Below are 24,607 nucleotides of genomic sequence, written 5' to 3' on the forward strand. Positions count from 1 at the left end.
GGAAAATATCACCGCAGAACAAACATGACAGCTTTTGTAAACTAGCCAAATATCACAGAAAAGTCAGTTACAACATATTTTTAATGTGTCTTTTAATTTACAGGCAAAATGTACAAAGCCGCCTTACCATTATGTGAGGATTTCTTAAATGGAATTAACAGAGCTGAAACAATACATTTATATACAAGACTTGAATGACCTTGAATCAAATTGTTCTAAACTGAAGTGGCTGCTAGAAGATGAGATTTATTAAGGTACTCATGAAATGGTTATTATAGATTATAATCTAGATTATAGATTATTGGCAATCTCTTTTTAATGATTATTCTGTACAAGATATGGTCAGTGCATCACTGCCTAACTCTTCAACTACAGTTTGAATGTGCAATAGCTTCTTCTTTCCACAGGCAATAAGACTGCTAAACTATCTGTTATATAACAAACCACTTTCTGCACATAACAAGCCAGTTTTTACGCACATAATTATTGCTTTACTTTTTTGTGGTTTTTCCCTTTCCCTTTTTTGCACATTTTCTTGTCCTGAGTAATGCAACTTCATCCCACTATATTTTAGATATGGCTGGAATGACACATAAACTTGAACTTGAGTATGCCACCCTCTTGACTGATTCAGAATTTTTCTCAAAATCCTGCTTTTGACTTACAGTGCTGTAACTTTATAACACATCAGAATTCCTATTATTGCTGTTTATCCTTGATTTACCACTAGAAAGTTTAAGGTTTTTTTTTTATTATTAATGTCTGCCTTATCAATTTCTTCAAATATTGCGAGTCAGGCCTCTGCAAATGTTTGTGGCTCCAGTTCCATGGAAGTCTCTCTCTCCATAGGTCTTTCCATTTTCATTTATTTTTTGACTAACAAGGCGACTTACAATATTTATGATACAGTTTGTTACATTTCTTTTGGTTTACCATTTGGAGCACAGGCAGGTCAAGTGACTTGCTCATTGTCAGTAGCAGGATTTGAACCTACAACCTCAGGATCCAAAGCCTTAATGACTACACCACACTGCCTGCCTTCATAACGTCCATTATAATGTTCTAAATCAGTGGTTCCCAAACTCAGTCCTGGGGACCCGCTGTGGCTGCAGGTTTTTGCTCCAACCAACTTTCGTTTTTTAATTGGACTCTTAGCCTAATTAAGTGAGTCATTATTTCCCAGTTTCTGTCTTTTGGAGTCAATGTAGAAATTACAAACAAAGTTTGGTAGATTTTTATTAAAACTAGCTATGCCCCCTGCTCGCTTCACTCGCCAACCCCCGTGCTTGCACCATGCGCTAGCCTCTTAGTGGTTCTACCGCTCGTGTATGGGGAGGCGGATTTACAATTTACTATTTTACATTACAGCGAGTAATTAACCATATTAAAAAATATTAAAACTTAATAATTTGAATGTAAATTATGTTTCATGTTGCATTAGAGTTATTCATTGCGCAATACGATTTTGTTCTTTTTGGCTTTGAAATTAACACACAAAAAGTTTTTAAACTTACACTTTTACAGTAAAACTTAAGTAAAAACAATTTTTTGAATTAAATTTTCATTAATATAGCATTGAATTGTGATTCTGTGTTTGGACTTGCATCGTGACAATGCCACGTATAACTGAACGTGATTGAATTTTGTTTCTCCCTCTCTATTAAATAAAATTACTTTTTCGAGTGTTTGGCTCTGAGATTTGTTAATTGTCTTTGCAAAAGCTATTCTAATGGGAAACTGTTAGCGTTTTAATATGAATGACATATCAAGATCTCCTTTGTTGTCTAATGTTATCCCCTGAAGTTGTACTACATTACCTTTCTTGGATACATCCTTTTCTCTAAAGTAATTCATGCAGAGGAAGACCGGACAGTGTTAACGGTTGTAGATATTCTTCGGAATATTGTAAGTTGATGTTTTCATCTTCCACACAATCACCACCAACTGTTTCAGCATAGTCTATTGATACGCATTTAACTTATTTGCAGTATAACCAATCGTCATTTTTGGAGTTAATTTGTTTGACTTCATCGTTTCTTGGGGGTAGGATTGCCGTGTACTCATTTTTACTGTTGATAACCCTTTGTGATGAAATGTGTCGTCTTGTCGGGGCAAGAACTGTGTCTGTCAAAGCATTCACACAAATGAGAGGTGAGAGTACCGTGTGCGTGGTTTTCTATGGTTGAAAGGAGGGCATGACTTGAAAACATCTCATGGCCAAACTCTCGAATCGCGGGACTTGAAAAAATCTTCAAAAAAGTCTCATCTTGTCGCAGGATTTTTGTATTATAATAGAGAGATGTAATAAGCAGTTAAATGGGGAATATGTAGTGTTTTTAAGTTATTAACAGTATTTTCAACTTAATTTTCATTCTGCCTTTCCAGGTGTTCTGATTATTTAATTGATAATTTACTGATTAGCAGGTCTGACACTGAAGTTGTTGCAGCTTTCATCATCCTGGGTGTCTGCTCTGATGATTATTAATTGTCACTATTAGGTTTAAATGAAGGGAGCAAACTACACAGGAAAAGGGGAAAACAATAGGAAAACAACAAAAGAGAGTTACACATTTATAGTTTTAGAAAAAAGTAGAAATATTTCTAAATGTCCTATAAATGTAAAAACCACACGGTTGTGTTTTTCTGAATGCAGAATAAGAGAAGAGTAAAAAATACCAGCTAATTAAATGAGATCAGTTGTTATTGATTATTCTCACCAATTGTGAATCTGGTTGGAACAAAAACCTGCAGCCATAGTGGGTCCCCAGGACTGAGTTGGGGAACCACTGTTCTAAATATGTCAGAAGTTAAATGTTTTTTTTTCTCTTACAATCTGCTATTAATGCATTTAATAATATTTTTAATTGACTATTTTCCATGTACTATAATGATAAGGACTTTGCTGTTCCATCTATCAGTTTTTACTGTAATTAGCTACTATGTACAGTCATATTTTATATTCTTAGTGGATGCCAAGACATGCATAGCATGTCATGTACCTTTCTTATTCTAAGAATACTTACATGCACCATATGCTAATTCGCCACTTTATTAAGTATATACTTATTTGTTAATGCAAATAGCCACTTCCTCCAAATGGCCCAATCATAAATCTGCAACTCAACATACACTAGCATTCAAAAGTTTGGAATCTCTCAGAAATGAATGCCTTTTGTAGAAGAATTTTTGATGAGAGCAGGCCATCAGCCCAGCAAAACTTGCTATTTCTGTCAAACAAATGCCCCTAAAGAACTACTCTTTACTGCACTATTTTATAATTTATTCCATGTGTTTTTTGTGTGAATAAAAACAATCATATTTGTGTGAAATTTACCTGTAACAGCTTTCCAACTGTGCTCCCGTGTTCCTGTTGAACTCACTTTAAAGTAACAACCTGGATCTACTGTACTGATTACATTCACAATTTTACAAACTTCAATCATGTCACCTTTTTACCTCAGTCTGCTTAAACTTAAAATTTCAAACCCTTTCCTCATAATTCATCCCCCACAGTCCTGGAATCAGCATAGTTATCTTTCTCCGGACGTTTTCTAGCACTGATGTGTTTTGTAGCCCAGAATTGTTCTGCACACCTCATGCTATATAACCTAGTATTTTGTTAGCCTTCTTAATGGCTTCTGTGCACTGTCTGGATATTGATAGTGATGAATTCACAATGACTCTCAGGTCCTTCTCATAAAGGGTACCTTCAAGTTTCAGACTTTCCATTGTATATTCAAATCTAATATTTCTACTTCTTACAGTATATGCTGCCAATGTCCTTACATGTAATATCTTTCATTTATTTCCATTAAATTTAATCAGCCAGAAATCTACCCAGATCTGATTGCCACCCAAGTCCCTCTGTACTAAGTCTGTTAATTGTAGATTATTTGTCATCCCACCTAGCTTGGTATCATATGCAAATTTAACCAGTTTGTTGCTTATAATCCTATCCAGATCATTTATAAAAAGTGTATTAAAAATAACAGCAGACTGACACCTGAGGGACACAAAATTTCTGATAAAGTTCCTTGGATCATAAGTTCCTATGTTTTAACCAATTTTCCACACATCTACACTATGCCTTGAACTCCAACATCTTTCAGTTTTATTGTAAGCCTCTCTTGTTAGACCTTATCGAATACCTTCTGAAAATCAAGATAAATACCACAGGCACCTCTTTGATTGTGTCTTTTTGCTGCTTTCCCATAGAATTCCAGCACATTAGTAAAACATAACTTCCTGTCAGAACCCATTTTGACTGTTCACTAACACTCCTACTCTTGCCATGTGCTGCTCAATCCTTTACTTAATAGTTCCTTCCATTAATTTTACCTGTGAAGCATGTTAAATTTACTGGCCTATAGTTACCTGGAACTACTCAATCATCTTCTTATATAATGAGATACAGTAATATCTGCTATTTTACAGTCCTAATGAATAACTCCAATATGCTGTGACTTTCAAAAGTAGGTGTCAAGGGTTTTTATATACACTCACTAACCTCCTTAAGCTCTCTGGCATGAATGTTATTTGGTCCTGGTGATTTGTTAGATTTCAGTGTATTTAATTTAAGCAGTAGTTCTCCCTTTTTAAATTCCAACTCAGTGAGTACCTCCACAGTAGTTCCTGTTACTGCGGAGAGGTTATCCATTTTTTCACATGTGAAAACGTCAGAAAAATGTCAGTTTAGACCATTCACTAATTCACTGTTTCCATATTTTAAATCATCCTTAGTGTTCCTGATCTGCGGTGGGTTGGCACCCTGCCCAGGATTGTTTCCTGCCTTGTGCCCTGTGTTGGCTGGGATTGGCTCCAGCAGACCCCCGTGACCCTGTGTTCGGATTCAGCGGGTTGGAAAATGGATGGATGGATGGATAGTGTTCCTGATACTTTTCTTGAGTATCCTCCTTGACTGTTCTTTTACTACTAAAATACTGAAAGAATCTCTTTGAGTCATCTTTTGCCTTATCTGGATTATTTCTCTCTAACTGTCTTTTAGGCTAGCATTGGAATTATTAGTCTCTTATGCTTTAAACAGCTGTTTTTTTTTCCTTTTCACTTTCTTTATTATATCTTCATTTACCCACTGCTTGTTTTTTTATTTTTTTATTTTGTAATTCTTACTGCTTCCAAATTTGGGATTGTTCTGCATTATATGTAAAACACTTTCAAATATGTTCCACTATTCCTCAACAGGCTCTGCTGCAAGTAAACAGTCCTTCCTGGGGTTGCAAGATACTGGCATTACTAAAGTTCAATTCTGGGTTAAAAAATGGGCATAACTGAACAGCTTTCTCAAGAAACATGTCGGTCTGTCATTTTGTGAAATGAAGGTTAATCCCTGCCACAGATTCCCAAGAAACTGAAGATTTCATACAACTATGTCCACTACAGTACTGTCTGGATAGAAGAGTACACACAGGATCTAACTAGGATGAAAAACAAGCAAAATACCTAGAAGCATAACCTCACAGGAAGATAAGAACATCTGAGTCTGTAGTTTGAGAAACAAATGCTTTACAGGTCCCCAGTTAGCTGATTCTTTAAACAGTGCACACCAAATACAAGTGTCTGTAACAATGAAAAGATGACCCTGCGATGCTGGTCTCCCAAGCAGAATTTAAAAGAAAAAAAAAAAAAAACATATTTGAAACTGGCAAATAAGAAAAGATTAAAATGGACAAAACTTAGTAATTACCCAGAAATCCACTATCCAGTGTCTGTTCTTTTGGCAATTTTAACATTTTCTTTTCACTGTTCAACTCCTCAAATAACATATCTTTCAAACAGTGGTTTATAGAAGGACATCTCTGAATGCAAAACATGTCAGATCGTGGATTGGATGAGCTACAGCAGTGAACAACATACTGGTTCCTGCCCTGGCCAACCAAGAAAAGAAAGATTAGTTTGCAATGATTAAGGGAAAAATGCTACCTGGTCAGAACAAAAAAAAAAATAATACAAAAAAGATGCAATGTGAAGATGGAAGGGACATAATTTGATGTAAAAAGCACAAATATGTCAAGGGCTCCACATATTAAGAATTGCATATTTTTACCATATCTTTAAATGCTAAACTGTTTTTTCATTTTCTTTTTAATTCACCTTTTCTGTGGAGTTTGCTCTCCTAATTGTATTTGTATATCAACAATTAATGTCAATCAGAATGAACACCAGCACAAACAATACTGAATGCTAAAGGACAGGTATATAAATGTTACCCACTTGTGGGCTTGTTAGTAGACAATGGCTTAAATAACCAGAACATTAAAAAAAGAACAAAATATTAAAAATTATTATAAATTCTTACCTAGCTAACAAATATACTTTTGTTCCATTCAGTGAAGATTTTGCAAAAACAGTTTGTAATTCTTGGATTGATACAAAAAAGAAACTGAAAAATAAAAGCATGCTTAATTAAGACAGGAGTCCAAATAAAAGAAGAATTTAGTTGGAGTGAAAACTCGCAGCCACAGGGAGCTTGCAGTACTGACCTTGAGAACAACTGCAATATAGTACCTTTGGGATGAGGTGAAACATTGATTTATAGCATGAATGTGTGGTTGGAAAATATTCAGGAATTACACAATACTATCGATTCAGCATGGGCCAAAATCCCAACAGAATGTTTCTTGTATCTTGTTGACTTGAAGAATTTTCCTTGAAGCCAAAACTGGTCATACCTGACACAAGACAAGTGAACCTAATAAAGAGACCATTGAGTGAATGTCTGCCACACAACATGACAAAGAAAATCTACTTTATTAATTTGCATTGTGATTTTCTTTTTTAAAATGCTTTTGGTAGTGCTGCTAATGAAAGGTACAATGTAAGATAAAGATTGATTGACTGATTGATTGATTTACTGACTGACTGTCTAGATTGCATGAATTTTAAGATAATCTTCTCGGGAGAACTTGCAACAGGAGTTTATTTTGTTAAACATACAGTACCTTAAGTCTTCTAGCTGTGAACTTTGAAATATTCAAAAAATGAACGGCCAATATAAAGTCTCTGTTCCCACAAGCAATCTGCAGAGAAAGAGAGATGTATGGGATGGGGTGGCATGGAAGCAAGAGCCGCAAGTCAGTAATTTGGTTCAAGTGTCAAACATGTGGAACGGTGTAGTTGTGGAGCTGCTGATTCAGAAATGGAGACTGCAGCTAGAAATCGAACAAGACAAAGTCCCAGATTGGTGGCCAAGCAAAATGCTTTGATATTACAAATGCCTCTTGGCCAGAAAATGAGCGACAGCAGCAGACGTAGTAATACAATGCAGAAAATGTATTGCCAAGACATCACGTCATACAAGCCTTCTTGTCTTATTGCATTAATGGGCACAACACTGAAGCCAAATAGCCCAAAGCATCAAAAGCATGAAGAGCTCTGATTGAGATGAATACATCTAATTTGCACCATTCAGAATGCACAGAAAGTAATTTTGTCACACTTCAACATACACCATAAACAATCCTGTTTGAGTCATGAACCTTTCAAAATGTTTGGAGTTACGAGGCTACAATACCATCCTATTTTTTATCAACAATTATTTATTGATATTAAATGTATTTTTGATCAGAATCATTAAAACATTAACCTATAAATTTTACCTTAATGATATCCATTACATTATGTAAATACAAACACGTCATCACTGATTTCTTCTTGAACTGCATTATATCCAAATATATGCAAGTTTGTCATCTGAAAAGGCTTGCCCTAAATGGTGTCCCACAAACAAAAGATGTGCGTTGCCAGGCAAAGCAGAAAGTGAACTATGAGCAATCTGCTCAGAACTGTTCATATCTGAAGGTGGGGGGAAAACAAGTTAAAAATCCACAATAGTCCAATGAGACTTAAATTCTTTGGAGGCAGCTTGAAACAGTATGGACTGTTCACTCAGCCATTATTTTCATATCCATACTGTATTTCAGTGTCACTGGAAGTTAGCACTATATACATTTCCATTAATATCATGCATCATGACAAGGCGATGTACAGATCAGGTAAGTTTAAAATGCAGTATCAAAAATACACAGTTGGAAAAAAGAATCAAGATATTTTCTGGATTGAGAAAATATTTTTACAGCTTACATACATTCACCAAAAGTTTGTTTCAGCCATCTTTCGAATTGAAAAACACACAAAAGCGTGTTAGGTGTACTTTTATCCAAAGAGTTCCAGATGGATTAATGGCTAATCAGATCACCTTGAAAAAGGCCTTAATTCAAAAGCCTAGGTCACAACAAGTCAAAGACTACACTCAATCAATTTTCTGTGCATTTCATAATGCCACGAATGTCATCAGATGCAAGGAATAGGACCACTGCCTTAAGACAGGAATGTCATATGGTAGTATTGACAGACACTTTGGGTTAAGCCACTCCACAGTGTCCTGATTGCAGGCAAGGCTTCAGCAAACTGCCAGGACAGTTGACCATTCACGATCTGGTTGCCCTGGAGCAAGATTGAAAAATCTGTGTCCATTCTGCAAAACAGTTTCAGATCTGTCATCAATACTGCTGCTGAAATTACCAGCAGAAACAATACCTGCATCAGTGACAAAACAGTGAGAAACAGTGTGCATACTGCAGGCCTAAGAGCAAGGTGACCCATTAGAGGCCCCCTTCTCACTCTGTCTACATGATCCGAACCTACAGCAGGACAATGCCAGGCCACAAACAGCTGCTGTGATAACAGTTGTCCTGAGGAATGAGTGCTGATGTGCAGATGCTCCCTATGTCCAGGGGTGTGGAAATCAAATTTTTTTTCTACTTGTCCACGAACAAGTAAACTTAGAAAATCCACTTGTCCGCCAGTTAAATTCACTTGCCCATAAACAAATAACAAAAGTGAAAAATAGTTTATTTTTTCTGATCTCTTTTATTGATACTAAAACTGCCTTCCATTTTAAAACTGAAAAAAGTTCTTTCAGGGAGTAGTATTTTGCCACCTTGCTCTAGAACATTATATAAAAGATTCCCTTATCATTTTAACTCACTAATAAACAATGCCTTCTTTATAGGTACACTAGTTCTGTTTCACATATTACAGTTACATAACAGAACACTGTCCCGATTAATTTTCTGCCATGTTCTTCAGCTTTTGTCTTGCAACATTTTCTCCTCCAAGAATCTTTACCATCTGAGACAGCATGGGCTGAATGCTGTTCATTTCTGCTTGAGCTGAACTGCACGATTCCTGGACTGATGGTCCTGCAGAAGTGGATGCTGATGACTTTACAGGTTTTTTGAGTGATGTGCCTGTTGCCAGATGACAGCCAGAATTCCACAGCTGGTAGTGGGTCAAACTCTTCTAAAGGTTTGCCATCAACAACAATGCGCATCTGGTTTTGAAGGTTTTCCTGAGTCACGCGGGATCTTAGAGAACTCTTTACTAAATTCATATTGGAGAATAATCTCTCACAAGAAGAAAAAATAATCGCGTCTAAGTGAACATTTTTATAGATATTTCATAAAATTTGAAAACCGTTAAAAATAAAGAAGAAAACATTCTAATAAACTGACAGCGCGAAACCAACTTGTTTTATATGAAAAATTCTCTAAACAAAAATGATCTATAGACAGCTCATCAAAACTCCTCAATATATCACAACCTACGCGAAATCGCAAATTTCAGGAAAGATTAACTGTCTAACAAGCTTTGTTATGTGGTGAAAACATTTGCATTGTAAGTAAAATGACCGCATTTTTATGTAGAAACAATGAATTTTATTAATCTTATTATTATAATACCCTACTGTGGCTGTTCGTTTATCTGTCCAGGATTTTAAATCACCTGTAGCTCGCAAACCGTTTCACCTATTGACTTGAAATTTGGTACACATATACTACGTGACGTCTACTATCCGCTTTCGGGGTGATGATTTGTATTACTCTTTTTGTTTTTATTTTATTTTATTGTTGAATCAACTCTCGGCACAGCACAGCAGGGCGGCCATGCGGCACATGCGTATGGGTGCCGTTCTCATTCCCCACCACCTTCGCTAATCATTCTTGAGGCAGATTGGCACTTAAGTGAAAAATGAAAGAAAACGTACTAAGTAATTGCAACACAAAAACTAACTTAATCAGTTTTAACACGAAAAGATGCCAATGAAAGAAGAGAAGCAGCGGGCCGCTAGGGTGGAGACAAGAAGAGCTGCTCAGGAAGCAGCAAGTGTATCAACCTCTGAGCAAGCAAATGCTAAACAGAGACGGAGAAAGAGTATGAAAACTAGGAATGCTCAAGTCAAGTGTATTCACTGCACGTTATCGTGCAGTATGCCGTTACTGGTAATATATAAAAGTTATCGATTATAATGAAAAATCATCAGATTACATCGTAATGTCGGCATGAAAAAAATGACAGCATCTCCAAGCATGTAAACAGTTGGGTAAAATACTTATGTAAGACCGTAAGAGTGCTTCCCCTTTGAAAAATCAGCCGTCATTTTGTAAACAATATTGAAGACCAATTTGAGACATGAAGAACATGCCTAAGTAGACTGTTTCTGCATGAAGTACATACCCAAATGTTTAAAATTTGAAAGTAGTGGTAAAAATGTGCCCTGCACAGCACACATAATTCTTTTTACTCCAGAACATTGCACTTGTCTGCGGACAACTGAAACCAGAAAAACACGCTTGTCCAACGGTCAATTTACCCGTGTCAGACGAGTTGGGCATTAGATTTCCGCAACCCTGCTATGTCGGCTTTCTCTACTGAAAGTCTCCTCACAGATTACCTTTGTTATATTCTAAGTTCCTAAATCCACAGATTCAACACTCTTCCTGCCATGGTCCAGCAACTTTGTCAGGCCCTTGTGCAGCAATGAGATAATATTACACAATGTCAGATTTCAAAGGGTTACTGACTCAATGTGTCAGAGGTGTCAATTAGTGGCGGTTGCAAGAAGTGGTCACACAAGGTACTGAAGAACTGCAAGACAGTTGTTGTTAATGTTCTATACAATGTCTAACAGGTTTATAGTCAAATTCAAATTTATTGTCATAGAACAATGAAATCCTTACTACTGGCAGTAATATAATGCCAACAATTGATCAAAGGAATGACAAAGAATGCAGCATACAGATCTTATAAAATATACCTCCGAGGGTACGCAAGCGAGGCCAGCACGTCAGCAAAACAAGGCATCCAAAGAGAAAGTCACTCACTTATCCGCTTTTACAGAAGCGTGGTGAGCACATTGGCAAAACGAAACCTCTGAAGAACGACAGTTGCTTAGCCACTAATGCACAAACGATGCGAGCACGTCAGTGAAACGAAACCTCCTAGGAGAGAGATCCCCAGAGTAGTTCCTTTCAATTACCTGACATCTCTACATTTCAAATTTTTTTTCTGACGATTTCAATAGTTTCTAGGACCCTGTGCTTTTTACAGCACAGGCTTACACAGCTAGTGTATATATATAAATATATAAAAAAGAAAGAATCAAGCATTTGTTAATGAATGACTGCTGAATAATCTTATAACCTGTTTATAAAAACTGCTGTTTCTTTGAATTTGCTGGGTGAGTGTAATTTGTCCCATACTATTTGCTGTAACAGAAGATAGAGAAAAGTTATTATGCGAGATGGCTGAGGTCCTTAGTAACACCCTGTGGTCACAGGGATTCATTTCAGTCGAGAATATATGGCAACAACATTCTCAGCTCGGTCTACTGTCTAATGGAGAGGATAATGCATAAACTGCATTTTTATTTATAGCCTGCACCTTTTGATTTTTAACTCTTAAATTAATCTTTGAAGTATGATACACCAACATCTCATTCTCCAGAAATAAATCATAATTTATCACAATCATGCTGTAATTCAAAAACCTGATGAGGTTATCATCATTATAGATGTCAAATTATACTTCAGATCCTGATTTGTTTTATTATAGTGGTTTGCAAAAAAGACCAAGTAGAGTGAATCATACTAAGATGTACAAGGAACATGGCAATTATTCTCCAAAAAGGTACATTTGAAGAATGATTGTTCACTTGCCCTCACTGTAGAGCAGTGGAGAATACCAGGTGTATTAAAATATAATATGAGTGGCATATATCCACCTTGTCTACCATGAGAGCTACCAAGTGGCCTTTTAATCTGGAATGATAAGAACCACTTGCCATATTATAGTACAATGCACCAGTTAAGGAGGGATGGAAGAATATTATAGAACCACACAATACACAGTATCTTGTGAGGGTACACATTAATATTCTGGGCAAATACTACAGGACCAGAAGTTGCAAAGGGAACTCACTGAAGATATCAGATATAGCAATGATAAGAATGACAAAGAGACACATGATTTACAGCGCAGAGGAAAGAATTTTCTTTGCCGCAAGACAGATTTGACTTTGAAATAAAGGCCCATGTTTCTTAGTCATTAAAAACACATTTGTTGCAGATTCATCACTTTTGACTTTGAGAAATGTACTCTCACTTTCGGCCACACGCTGGCACAGGCATTACATTTCAACATAAGTAAATGAAATTGGATGTGTATTGGAATGGAAACTCTATTGTTCTGACTTTGGGACCGATTTTAAAATAGATGAATTTTTTTATAAAAGCAATGCTGCTTCTTCCCACATTTCAGGTAAATTCTCAAGAACAGAAAACATTCAGCAACAGATACCTTCACCTCCAGCCATCCAATTCTGTAGCAAACACAGAAGCTAATGGTGTAGGTGGGCAGTTCTACCTTCAGAACTGTAACAGTGCCAAGATGGCCCCATCCTCAAAGATCCTGGTTGTCCCATCCCCAGATACTGAGCAAAGACAGGCAGGATACTCCATCAACAAAGGCACAGATATAAGTGGGAATAAGTTTCTAGTCTGGTTTCAGTACTTTACATTTTTTCTCTTTTGCAGCATGCTCACAGTGGAACAACATACAATAATTGAAAAATAACTAAACTGTTACAAGCATATTCAATAAAGAAAGGTCCTGAAGACTTATAGCTATTTTGTGAATGGCACCAAAACAGCTAGCTTTAAGGTATAGAAAACACCCTTCAGGAAAGCTGAATGCTTTGACCGCATGGTGGGTGCATTATGAAATCTACAGAAAGGTAAGCATCTTATGATTTTTGGTAGGTGGCCAAGATGTTAAAATATTTTTATTTTAAGGACTAATGAAGGAGCAACTCAGACAGCATATTCTAGCTAAATCTTGACTAATTTCAGAGGCACTAAACGGATGTTCTTTGAACACTTGAGCTGGAACCACCACTACACTGCAATGTAATCATCCATCCATCCATCCATTTTCCAACCCGCTGAATCCGAACACAGGGTCACGGGGGTCTGCCGGAGCCAATCCCAGCCAACACAGGGCACAAGGCAGGAACCAATCCTGGGCAGGGTGCCAACCCACTGCAGGACACACACAAACACACCTACACACCAAACACACACTAGGGCCAATTTAGAATCGTCAATCCACCTAACCTGCATGTCATCAAAATAAATTTTATTTTGGCTACCAAAAGTTCAAACAATTTACAAAAAAGCAGTTTCTACATGACCTCTAACCAACCTATGAAAGTCTTCTTAGTTTTGACCTACAAAGCAATGCTGAAAGTAGTCTTCTCAGCTTTTCCGTCAGCTGCTTGTACTTAATCATGCAGGAACACCTCCCCAGTAACCATAGTCACCTGACCCAAAAATTCCAAAGCCTGCTATACTTCTAGGATGTATTGGGCTACTGGAGTTGTTGTGCATCTACATGCACATAAAGCCAGATTTTTGTAAAAGTGTCACCAAGTTTCTCAGTCACACCATACCTCCATTATTGTGTCTTTTGCGACCTGTCCCATTTTCTTTAACATTACATCATGTTCCATGTGTATCGCCTGGATGTATTAACTAAATGTGGGATCTCCAGACCATTTTCACTCTGAAACTTGATGTACTCATTTTCTGTGGCTGACCCTGGTGCCATTCTGGGCAGAAGACTAATTTTTAACCCTTACATCTGAGTTCTACCAAAGAGTTAATTGTACCCACCAAAGCTGGTACAAATCCACACAAAGGCAATCGCCTGAACATTTCAATTCCAACAGACTAGATCTAAAAAAAACTTGTTATATACAAGAGTGTCTGAAGTATGCTGGCATCCTGCTAGCTTCCTTCCCGATTTCCTCTCCAACTTTGGAGGTCTCTCTTCTCAAATGTGTAGGCTTGCCTGTACCTCGGCTATTCGAAATCAATTTTCTCATAAGACAGTCTTTGGGCAGACAGTGATGTGTCACTGGATTGCACTACATAACAGACAAGTTCCATAGTGCTTACAAATGGGCACTGCTTCAGGGCTCTCAGCTTCACACTTCAATGCAATCATATCTTCATTACTCACTGCAAGTGGGAGGGGTAGAATTAACATGGGAAATCAGTCAAATGAGGCATCACGTCCCCTCTCAGAGATTCCCAAGGGCATTAAATGTTTGCTGACTTGAAAGGCTGAAAAGGCACCTTAGTGCAAGTGATCATTACTGCTGATCACAAGGTGAAAGACATACAAGAACAGTTCTTACAGTGTCACGGGTAGACAGATCAGTGCACTTTCAAGAAACTCCCTGTGGTACCTGCTTCCACAGGCCTGTCACTAGTTTCCATCATTAAAGCTTGAAAAACAATTCAATCTCCTCCTTCAAACTGTCTCAGTAGTCTCCACTCCCACATCTTTATCCGCTTTGTAGGCCATCTTTGGGAGAGCATTCTACTGTCAATCATATGTACGTGTGAGCATATATTATTCTGTTAGTATTGTAGCAGGCTCACACCTGATTGGCTTCACAGAAATCTGTTTTTTGTGAAGTCACATGTTCTCTATGCTCTAAAGGTGTGTATGTGTACAGTAAGCAATGTTATGTTTTTGTGTGTATGTACAGTGGTGGCATTTTCAATGTGTGGAATAAATGCCATCTGATACACACTTGCTCAACAATTCCATCACAAACTAGCATGAAATACCAAGAGGATAAGTGACCGGCAGCGCCCAATAAGCAGCATGTTCCTGCCAGTAACACGCTGAGCCCAATAGTCCAAAGTGATGCTAATCCCACTAACAGTCCCATAAAGAGAGGTGTCACATAGGTACTTACAAGTGGCAGCGCCTACAGGCCATCGTGATGGAGAGGATCCACGCTTGAACAGGAGAAGCCAAGCTCTGAACGATTCATACAGAGATGAAAAAGAGGAGGGAGGTAGATTCATTCAGACTCATCTATAATGATGTCAGCAGCCGCATCTGCAGCGCTATAGCCTTTAGTCAGAAGCAGCTGCAGCATGCCATTGGAGGAACAGTTTCCATGGCAACAACAGCACAACTGAAGACACTGCACACTGAAGAGGGATCCAGGGACAGAGTGAGGCAATCTTTAGTTTAGAGCAGCTCCAACTCACACCACACTAGCCATTCCAGTGGTTGTAAAGCACCTCCTTTCCAAAGCAGGTGCAATGAAACCCTGCATGGACAATGGAAAGTAATAGAGAGGCAGTGACCTGGACCCAGCATTTAATTATTTTTAATACCATGTCTATTTGTTTTGCACACAACTCGATAGCCTCTGCTTTCAGGTGGGCGGATCTGCAGGCGCTAGACGGCACCAGGGCTGACAGACAACTACAATTAGCACAGCGATTACTCAATTACTAATGGTGGGTTGCGTCTGAGCCAGTGTGTACACACGCTCTCGAGGAATTAATAGCTGTGACAGGCACCAATTAGTGGGTGATAAAAATTGCAGCACGCCAACACAATGCTTCTCATTTACTGTAAGCACAGGGTATCCGTCTGACAAAGTTATGGCATGGGAAAGGAGGTACATGCTACTACAGCTGGGCATTATATCCATCAGATGGCTATCCCTCTGAGCAAAATAGAAGTCCAAAGTCAAGCCAGGAAAGCATTAACTCAAGTCTGTTTTGTACACAAACACATATACCTATACTTGGACTGATTCTGACATGCATACTCACACTCTCAGTTACAGGATCATTATTATATACAGTGTGTACTATCTCAGCTGGACACACACTCATGACAACTTAACCAAATTCATACAGCCACATTAATTTATATGGTCATAAAAATCACACATCCACATCCACTAAGCCTTACTCACCTTCCCAAAAAAGTTCAGTCACCTGCTTACATGTACATTATTAAACAAACTCACACACTTATCTTGTCACTTCTACACAATGACTTGTATTCATTCACACATGTATGCTGATACACAAAGACTAAAACACAGAATTATACACTAATATAGAGTATTTCATACACACTTGTTGTACACTAACAGAATGAATCTCACACATACATTCTCAATAACTCTAGTTCAGTAACACACAAACACAAATGCACTCATATGTTCTTTGTCACATGAAAGAATCATACAAAGTCAATCAAATATGCACAGATGCACACTAATTCACACCACATTTCACATGTGTTCTGTCACACGGAGATTCACCATAACTCTATTGGCCACATATAAATTTACTAATGGTATCTCCACTACACACACGACTCACACACAAAAACTCACAGCTTCACATAAGTACAGTATACACATGTACATCTTCAGGCTTGATGCTTCTCACTGAAATGCATCACAGCCTGCTCTGTACATCGCTTGGATCTGCTGCTCTTTTTGTGGCTCAGCAGTGTGGAAACAGCAGCAGCCTGAAATTGTTCTTGATCACAAGAAAAAAAAAAAAAAAAAAAAAAGGATAAAACCAACTATACTAAAGCAGCAGTAGCATCTCTATCGGAAGCACATTGCAAAAATATGCCCAAAACCTCAGGGAAGTTGTATTTAGGGACTGAGTTTTATTATTATTAAACAATCTTTATTTTTATATTGCCACTAGAAGTTTGCACCATCACAAACTGCTTTATGGAACTAAACTAAAAGTTTATATTACAATTTAATTACACCTCTTCTCTAAGGTAGAAAATTAAATTGTTTCAACAACATATGGTATTTACTGAAGGTTAATTTTGTAGCCACTTTAGGATTAAACAAATAAACTATTAAATCTACTTGCCAAATAAACTCAATTTCTTTGGAATTAATCTACTTTTCAATTGCAAAACACCACTTTTGACAATCAAACTAACACTCCAAGAGGTCATCAATGCTTTACCCTTAATAATATAGATAGGCACTGGAAAGTTATTATAATAAAAGGCTGTTAAATATTTGAGTAGACATTGTTTGCCTTCATGCTGTTTGCAAGTACAAGGTGGCTTCTAGGAACAGCAATTGGCAAACTGACATTTCAGCAGTTCTGAGTAGTAACAGTGAGAAGTTCAACATCTCAACAGATATGAGGAATTTGACTTTACTGCTCATATTTGTGAAGGAACCCAAAACTATGATTACAGCATCTTAAGTTGATCGTTTGAGTGACATGTCACTCAACTCACAGCACAGCTGCACTGTGATCATCACTACAATAAACATATTTTACATTATAGATAAAGAAAAACAATACAACAGTCCTTGGTAATGAAAGACCAAATAATACTCTATTATCAGTAACACAATGGCTATCTACTGCAACTTTCTCCAGTGAATGCTGGTTTAGAAAAAACATGCACCGTTGATTCCAGTCATTTTTGTTCAGCATAATATTGAAAGTACAATATAATGTCTTATATTCAGTACAATTGTTGGCAGGAGGAATTATGAGAAATAATGAAAATTGAACCTGATTATCACACACAAGTCAAGCAGTCAGCACAGAACTACAAATCTGAGACTACCTCTGTCAGTCTGTGCTATGACGTCAAGACCAAGAGTTCTTCATTTGTCCAGTTATGAAGAATGCCTTTTGTCAAATCTTTCATGATATTAAATCATTGACTTTTTAAAAGCAGATTTTATACATGCCTATATTCTACTGTCTGTTTACTGTACAAATGATTTTTAATTAGGATTTTATTGCTATATTCACATATTTATAACCAATGGTATTATTCTAAGGATTGAAAATATCATTATGATTTTACATATATTATTATATATAGTAACAGGAAAACAATGTTTAAGGCGGTCTGAATAGGCATTTACCCCAAATCATTTTGAAGTTAAATTGACAAAATCATTCCTCAAACACATATTCTAACAAATTCTAAATTCTCTAACATCTTGGGGTTGTTGCGGCACAAATGACACCTGTGATGGTGCCACTATAGTGCAGGTATCCACCTAACACTTCTGCAGACTTCCAGCAGGGGGTTCTGTCGGACTGGTATCCCTTCCTGACTAAAGAGAAAGGAAACATTCTGTAATTCTGAGGCACAACCAGTAGAGGGCAGCACAACTTAAAAATTAAAACGTGAAGCAATGCACAGCTCTGCTAAGCTCATTTGAGGCAACTCAAGTACTGCTGAAAGCAAAAGGGTGCTGGAGAGCTGGGTACTTTTGTATTCATATTCTACTATGAGCTGTTTGGCTATTCCAGTGCTCATGGAAAAGGGATATTCCAGCTTCTTTGCAAATACGCAGTGATCAGCTACTTCTCCCCTAATTTTTTTGTAGTTAATTGTAACTGCTCCTTTAACCGCCACCTTATCGTGGTGGAGGGGTTTGCGTTGTCCCCAATGATCCTAGGAGCTCTGTTGTCCGGGGCTTTATGCCCCTGGTAGGGCCACCCAAGGCAAACTGGTCCTAGGTGAGGGGATGAGACAAAGAGTGGTTAAACAAACCTCCTATGATGAAAAACAATTTTGGATGGCGTTTTTCTTTGCCCAGACACGGGTCACCGGGGCCCCACTCTGGAGCCAGGCCTGGAGGTGGGGCTCGATGGTGAGCGCCTGGTGGCCGGGCCTGCCACCCATGGGGCTCAGCCGGGCACAGCCCGAAGAGGCAACGTGGGTCCCCCTTCCCATGGGCTCACCACCTATGGGAGGGGCCAAGGAGGTCGGGTGCAGTGTGAGTTGGGTGGTGGCCGAAGGCGGGGACCTTGGCGGTCCGATCCTCGGCTACAGAAGCTGGCTCTTGGGACGTGGAATGTCACCTCTCTGAAGGGGAAGGAGCCTGAGCTAGTGCGAGAAGTTGAGAGGTTCCAGCTAGATATAGTGGGACTCACCTCGACGCACAGCTTGGACTCTGGAACCAATCTCCTTGAGAGGGGGCTGGACTCTGTACCACTCTGGAGTTGCCCCCGGTGAGAGGCGCCGAGCGGGTGTAGGTATACTTATTGCCCCCCCGACTTGGAGCCTGTACATTGGGGTTTACCCCGGTGGACAAGAGAGTAGCCTCCCTTCGCCTTCGGGTGGGGGGACAGGTCCTAACTGTTGTTTGTGCGTATGCACCGAACAGCAGTTCGGAGTACCCACCCTTTTTGGAGTCCCTAGAGGGTGTGCTAGAGGGCATACCTTCTGGGGACTCCCTCGTTCTGCTGGGAGACTTCAATGCTCACGTGGGGCAATGACAGTGAGACCTGGAAGGGCGTGATTGGGGAGGAATGGCCCCCCCGATCTGAACCCGAGCGGTGTTTTGTTTTTGGACTTCTGTGCTCGTCACGGATTGTCCCATAACGAACACCATGTTCAAGCATAGGGGTGTTCATATGTGCACTTGGCACCAGGAACACCCTAGGCCTCAGTTCGATGATCGACTTTGTGGTCGTGTCGTCAGACTTGCGGCCACATGTCTTGGACACTCGGGTGAAGAGAGGGGCGGAGCTGTCAACTGATCACCACCTGGTGGTGAGGTTGGCTTCGATGGTGGGGGGAGGATGCTGGTCAGGCGTGGTAGGCCCAAACGTGTTGTGAGGGTCTGCTGGGGAACGTCTGGCAGAGCCCCCCTGTCAGAAGTAGCTTCAACTCCCACCTCCGGCAGAACTTTCGACCACATCCCGAGGGAGGTGGGGGACATTGAGTCCGAATGGGCCATGTTCCGTGCCTCTATTGTTGAGGCAGCTGACCGGAGCTGTGGCCGTAGGTGGTCGGTGCCTGTCGTGGCGGCAATCCCCGAACCCGTTGGTGGACACCGGCGGTGAAGGATGCCGTCAAGCTGAAGAAGGAGTCCTACAGGACCCTTTTGTCCTGTGGGACCGTGGAGGCAGCTAATAGGTACCGGCAGGCCAAGCGTAATGCGGCTTTGGGTGGTTGCTGAGGCAAAAACTCGGGGCATGGGAGGAGTTTGGGGGAGGCCATGGAGAACGACTTTCGGACGGCTTCGAGGAGATTCTGGTCCACCATCCGGCGTCTCAGGAAGGGGAAGCAGTGCAGTGTCAACACTGTATATGGTGGGGATGGTGCGCTGCTGACCTCGGACTCGGGACGTTGTGGGTCGGTGGGGGGAGTACTTCGAAGACCTACTCAATCCCATTAACATGCCTTCCAATGAGGAAGCAGAGCCTGGGGACTCAGAGGTGGGCTCCCCCATCTCTGGGACTGAGGTCACCGAGGTGGTCGAAAAACTCCTTGGTGGCAGGGCCCCGGGGGTGGATGAGATACGCCCGGAGTTCCTCAAGGCTCTGGATGTTGTAGGACTGTCTTGGTTGACACGCCTCTGCAACAGCGCATGGACATCAGGGACAGTGCCTCTGGATTGGCAGACCGGGGTGGTGGTCCTTAAGAAGGGGGATCGGAGGGTGTGTTCCAACTACAGAGGGATCACACTCCTCAGCCTCCCTGGAAAAGTCTATTCAGGGGTCCTGGAGAGGAAGGTCCGTCGGATAGTCGAGCCTCGAATTCAGGAGGAACAGTGTGGTTTTCGTCCTGGTCGCGGAACTGTGGGACCAGCTCTATACCCTTAGCAGGGTCCTGGAGGGGTGCATGGGAGTTTGCCCAACCAGTCTACATGTGTTTTGTGGACTTGGAAAAGGCATTCGACCGTGTCCCTCGGGGAATCCTGTGGGGGGTAACTCCGAGAGTATGGGGTACAGGCCCCCCTGATAAGGGCTGTTCGGTCCCTGTACGATCGGTGCCAGAGCTTGGTCCGCATTGCCGGCAGTAAGTCGAACCCATTTCCAGTGAGAGTTGGGACTCTGCCAGGGCTGCCCTTTGTCACCGATTCTGTTCATAACTTTTATGGACAGAATTTCTAGGCGCAGCCAGGGTGTTGAGGGGGTCCGGTTTGGTGGGCTCAGGATTAGGTCACTGCTTTTTGCAGATGATGTTGTCCTGTTTGCTTCATCAGGCCGTGATCTTCAGCTCTCTCTGGATCGGTTCGCAGCCGAGTGTGAAGCGGCTGGGATGAGAATCAGCACCTCCAAATCAGAGACCATGGCCTTCAGCCGGAAAAGGGTGGAGTGCCCTCTCAGGGTTGGTAGCGAGATCCTGCCCCAAGTGGAGGAGTTCAAGTATCTCGGGGTCTTGTTCACAAGTGAGGGAAGAATGGAGCGTGAGATCGACAGACGGATCGGTGCGGCATCCGCAGTAATGAAAAAGGAGCTGAGCCGCAAATCGAAGCTCTCAATTTACCAGTCGATCTATGTTCCTACCCTCACCTATGGTCATGAGCTATGGGTAATGACCGAAAGAACGAGATCGCGAATACAAGCGGCTGAAATGAGTTTCCTCTGCAGGGTGTCTGGGCTTTCCCTTAAAGATAGGGTGAGAAGCTCAGTCATCCGGGAGGGGCTCAGAGTAGAGCCGCTGCTCCTCCGCATCGAGAGGAGTCAGATGAGGTGGCTCGGGCATCTGATCAGGATTGCCTCCTGGACGCCTCCCTGGTGAGGTGTTCCGGGCACGTCTAACCGGGAGGAGGCCCCGGGGAAGACCCAGGACATGCTGGAGGACTATGTCTCTCGACTGGCCTGGGAACGCCTTGGGATTCTCCCGGAAGAGCTAGAAGAAGTGGCCGGGGAGAGGGAAGTCTGGGCATCTCTGCTCAAGCTGCTGCCCCCGCGACCCGACCTCGGATAAGCGGGAGACAATGGATGGATGGATGGATGGATTGTAACTGCAACCAGATGGATGACAGTACTCCAGAAATTTCATTATGGGAACCTGCTTTTAAGCCAACAGATAATCTTGCAATTATTCTGAAAAACAGGAGTTACTGCATAAAGCTTTGTATTGCAAAGTGTACTGATTTAAGGTACAAGCTTAATACATGGCTTAATGAAACCGTAAAGAAATTTGATAATTCTGTGGTAACTGGTATGGATGGATAATACTTTATTATCAGCAACACGATGACTATCTACTGCAGCATTCTCAGTGAATACTGGTTTAGATAAACATGCACCTTTCCTCTTTTGTGCTTTTCTACCTTCTTATTTAGGGACGTGCCAAAAACACAGATTTCATTATAAGCTCTAAGGCAATTTCCTCTCAGAGGCATGATGAATGACTTGCCGCTTGATCCTTGACCAGTCCCAGATGTTCAAATGGGGTCATACATTTTTCTCCCCCAAACTAACCTAAGTTTATTCCAGTCATTTTTTGTTCAGCATAATATTGTACTGCTGAAATGAATTTTGAAAATTACGTGGTAACTGCTATGGATAGAAGCTGACGCAATACAACATATTTGCGATAGTTATGAGTAGTTCCACACACACAGCACTCTGCCTTTAGTCTTGTTGAAGCCAAGATCAAATGAACATGGACACTCTGCTGTGGGATTGCACTGAAGGATGTGGGCTAAACAAGAAGCAGAAACAGCATGACAATGAAAAGTTTCTGAATGGGTATAAAGGTTAAAAGCGGTAAGAACTAGTGTAACCGACAAAGCTTGATCTGGTCGACTGTCAATGTCGAGCACACAAGCCCACATCAATGTGATGAATGCCTTCATTGGACAAGACCCGAAAGATTACGTTGTTCGCAACTGATACACATTTGGATATCAGCTATGGATCTGCACATGCCATAGTGCATGATGACTTGGGGTACCATAAAGGCTGTGCAAGATGGGTACCCAAATAGCTTACTGATCTCCACAAGCCAACATCCTTCAGTGAATTTCAGCATGTTTAACTCCCTCTGCTGAAAGAAATCTCACTGTGGCACATTGTTCAACAACGGTGCAATCCCGCAGCAAAGATTCCATGTTGATTTGACCTTGGCTTCATCTAGACTAATGATAAACCGTTTTTCTGTGCGTGTTTGACCTACCCATAAGCAATCACAAACATATTATGTTGCATCAGCTTTTATCCTTTATGGTTACCACATCATTTTCAAATTGCCTTTACTTTTTGATTTACCCTCATATAAATAATATTTAACAGACAGCATTACAGCTCTCAGTTCCAGTAATCATCAAGCACTCTTAATATATTGGATATCCATTCAATCATTTAAAATTACTAAACCTGCTTAATCTGGTTGCAGGGTCACTAGAGGCTAGAGCCTATTCAAGCAGCATCATGCATAAGAATGGAGCTTAAAAATAGCATCAGGTAGTGACAAGGCTTGGATTTAAAACCTAATTACCTAGAGTGGTAAAGCAGCACAGTTAATCACTGCGTAACCATATAGCCTACATGTAGCACACAGCGCATACAACAGACCAAACAATTATTTACTTGTTCTCTTTCTGAACTCAAGTTTTCTTTAACAAGTTTGCAAGGGGTCTGAGCCTCTATCCCATAAAAATACTGGGGAAAGGTGGAACTAATTACAATGGAGTCACATATACCAACATTGAGTCAGTGTTTAGAGTTTACCAATTAACCTAGCAAGACATGTTTTGAATGGACTGAACAAATAAACTAGGTGAAAATACCAGATCTACATTCTAAGCACTCATCGATTACTTACCTATCACCTTTAACAAACATTACCAGCCTAATGTGCATAATGCAGCAATGAGGATGACCATGCAAGAAGATGGCTATACTTTCACAAATTAACGGCATCAAATCAGGCCAGAGGTGGTGCTGCCCAGTGTACACATTTAATGCATCATTAAATGCATACTGCATACAGGAGGAGGAGCCTGTGCACTTTACAGGCAAAAATTTGACAACATAAAAACTGCAGAAGGGTACAGCAACACACATTTTTGCTAAATAATCATCAGGAAATGTGAATAGCAGAGCTGCACAGATTAGCCTTGGCCACACACTAAAATGAGAAGACTGGAATATACTGGAACACACAGGAAGAAGGGATGATGCAAGTTCCAAGAATGTAGCCACAAATATCATCCATCAGTCAACAGTGGACAGGAAGGATGGAGCCACACATACCACCACTAAACAGAAGACAGGAAATGAGAGGGCGGGATCAAACATCATTAATAAGTAGTGGACAGGAAGAGGAAGGGCAGAGTCTCACATTGCTGTGAAAGAAATGTCACCCAAGTACATGGGTGGATAATATAGTATAAATGGACCCTTTAGGTGGCAGGGTTTGGAGACAGTTGAGCCCCCACCAAAGCTGACAGAAAATAATGCAGCTGATAAAACACCCAGCTGAATGGTGTCACTCCTTTTCCAGTCCTGCACGAGACTTTGGGTCACACACCAGTCTTGATAGCAGTCCTTTTCTGGCAAATCCCTATAGACTGCATAAAGCCTGTGTCAAGTAGAATGGTGCTTATCACACCTTGGGAGAATTTTTAGTGGACAACCAAGAAGAACTGTGAAAAAATAAAGAATGT

At 40.4% G+C, this 24,607-nt stretch overlaps 1 protein-coding gene across 3 annotated transcripts in view; it reads right to left on the bottom strand.

The window, feature by feature from the left end:
- The window catches only part of iqsec1b (IQ motif and Sec7 domain ArfGEF 1b), a 207,776-nt gene that overhangs the window by 107,310 nt on the left and 75,859 nt on the right, over window positions 1-24,607 (bottom strand). The window contains exon 1 of one of the 3 annotated variants that reach the window (XM_028825435.2): window positions 15,128-15,269. The exons of the other annotated variants lie outside the window; for them this stretch is intronic. Within the exon in view, the coding sequence (XP_028681268.1) occupies window positions 15,128-15,150 (23 nt within the window). The 5' untranslated portion in view covers window positions 15,151-15,269. Of the gene's footprint in view, window positions 1-15,127; window positions 15,270-24,607 lie in introns of those variants that run through there. 3 annotated transcript variants of the gene reach the window in all.

This window comes from Erpetoichthys calabaricus, chromosome 18, assembly GCF_900747795.2.
Source record: "Erpetoichthys calabaricus chromosome 18, fErpCal1.3, whole genome shotgun sequence".
Classification (NCBI taxonomy): domain Eukaryota; kingdom Metazoa; phylum Chordata; class Cladistia; order Polypteriformes; family Polypteridae; genus Erpetoichthys; species Erpetoichthys calabaricus.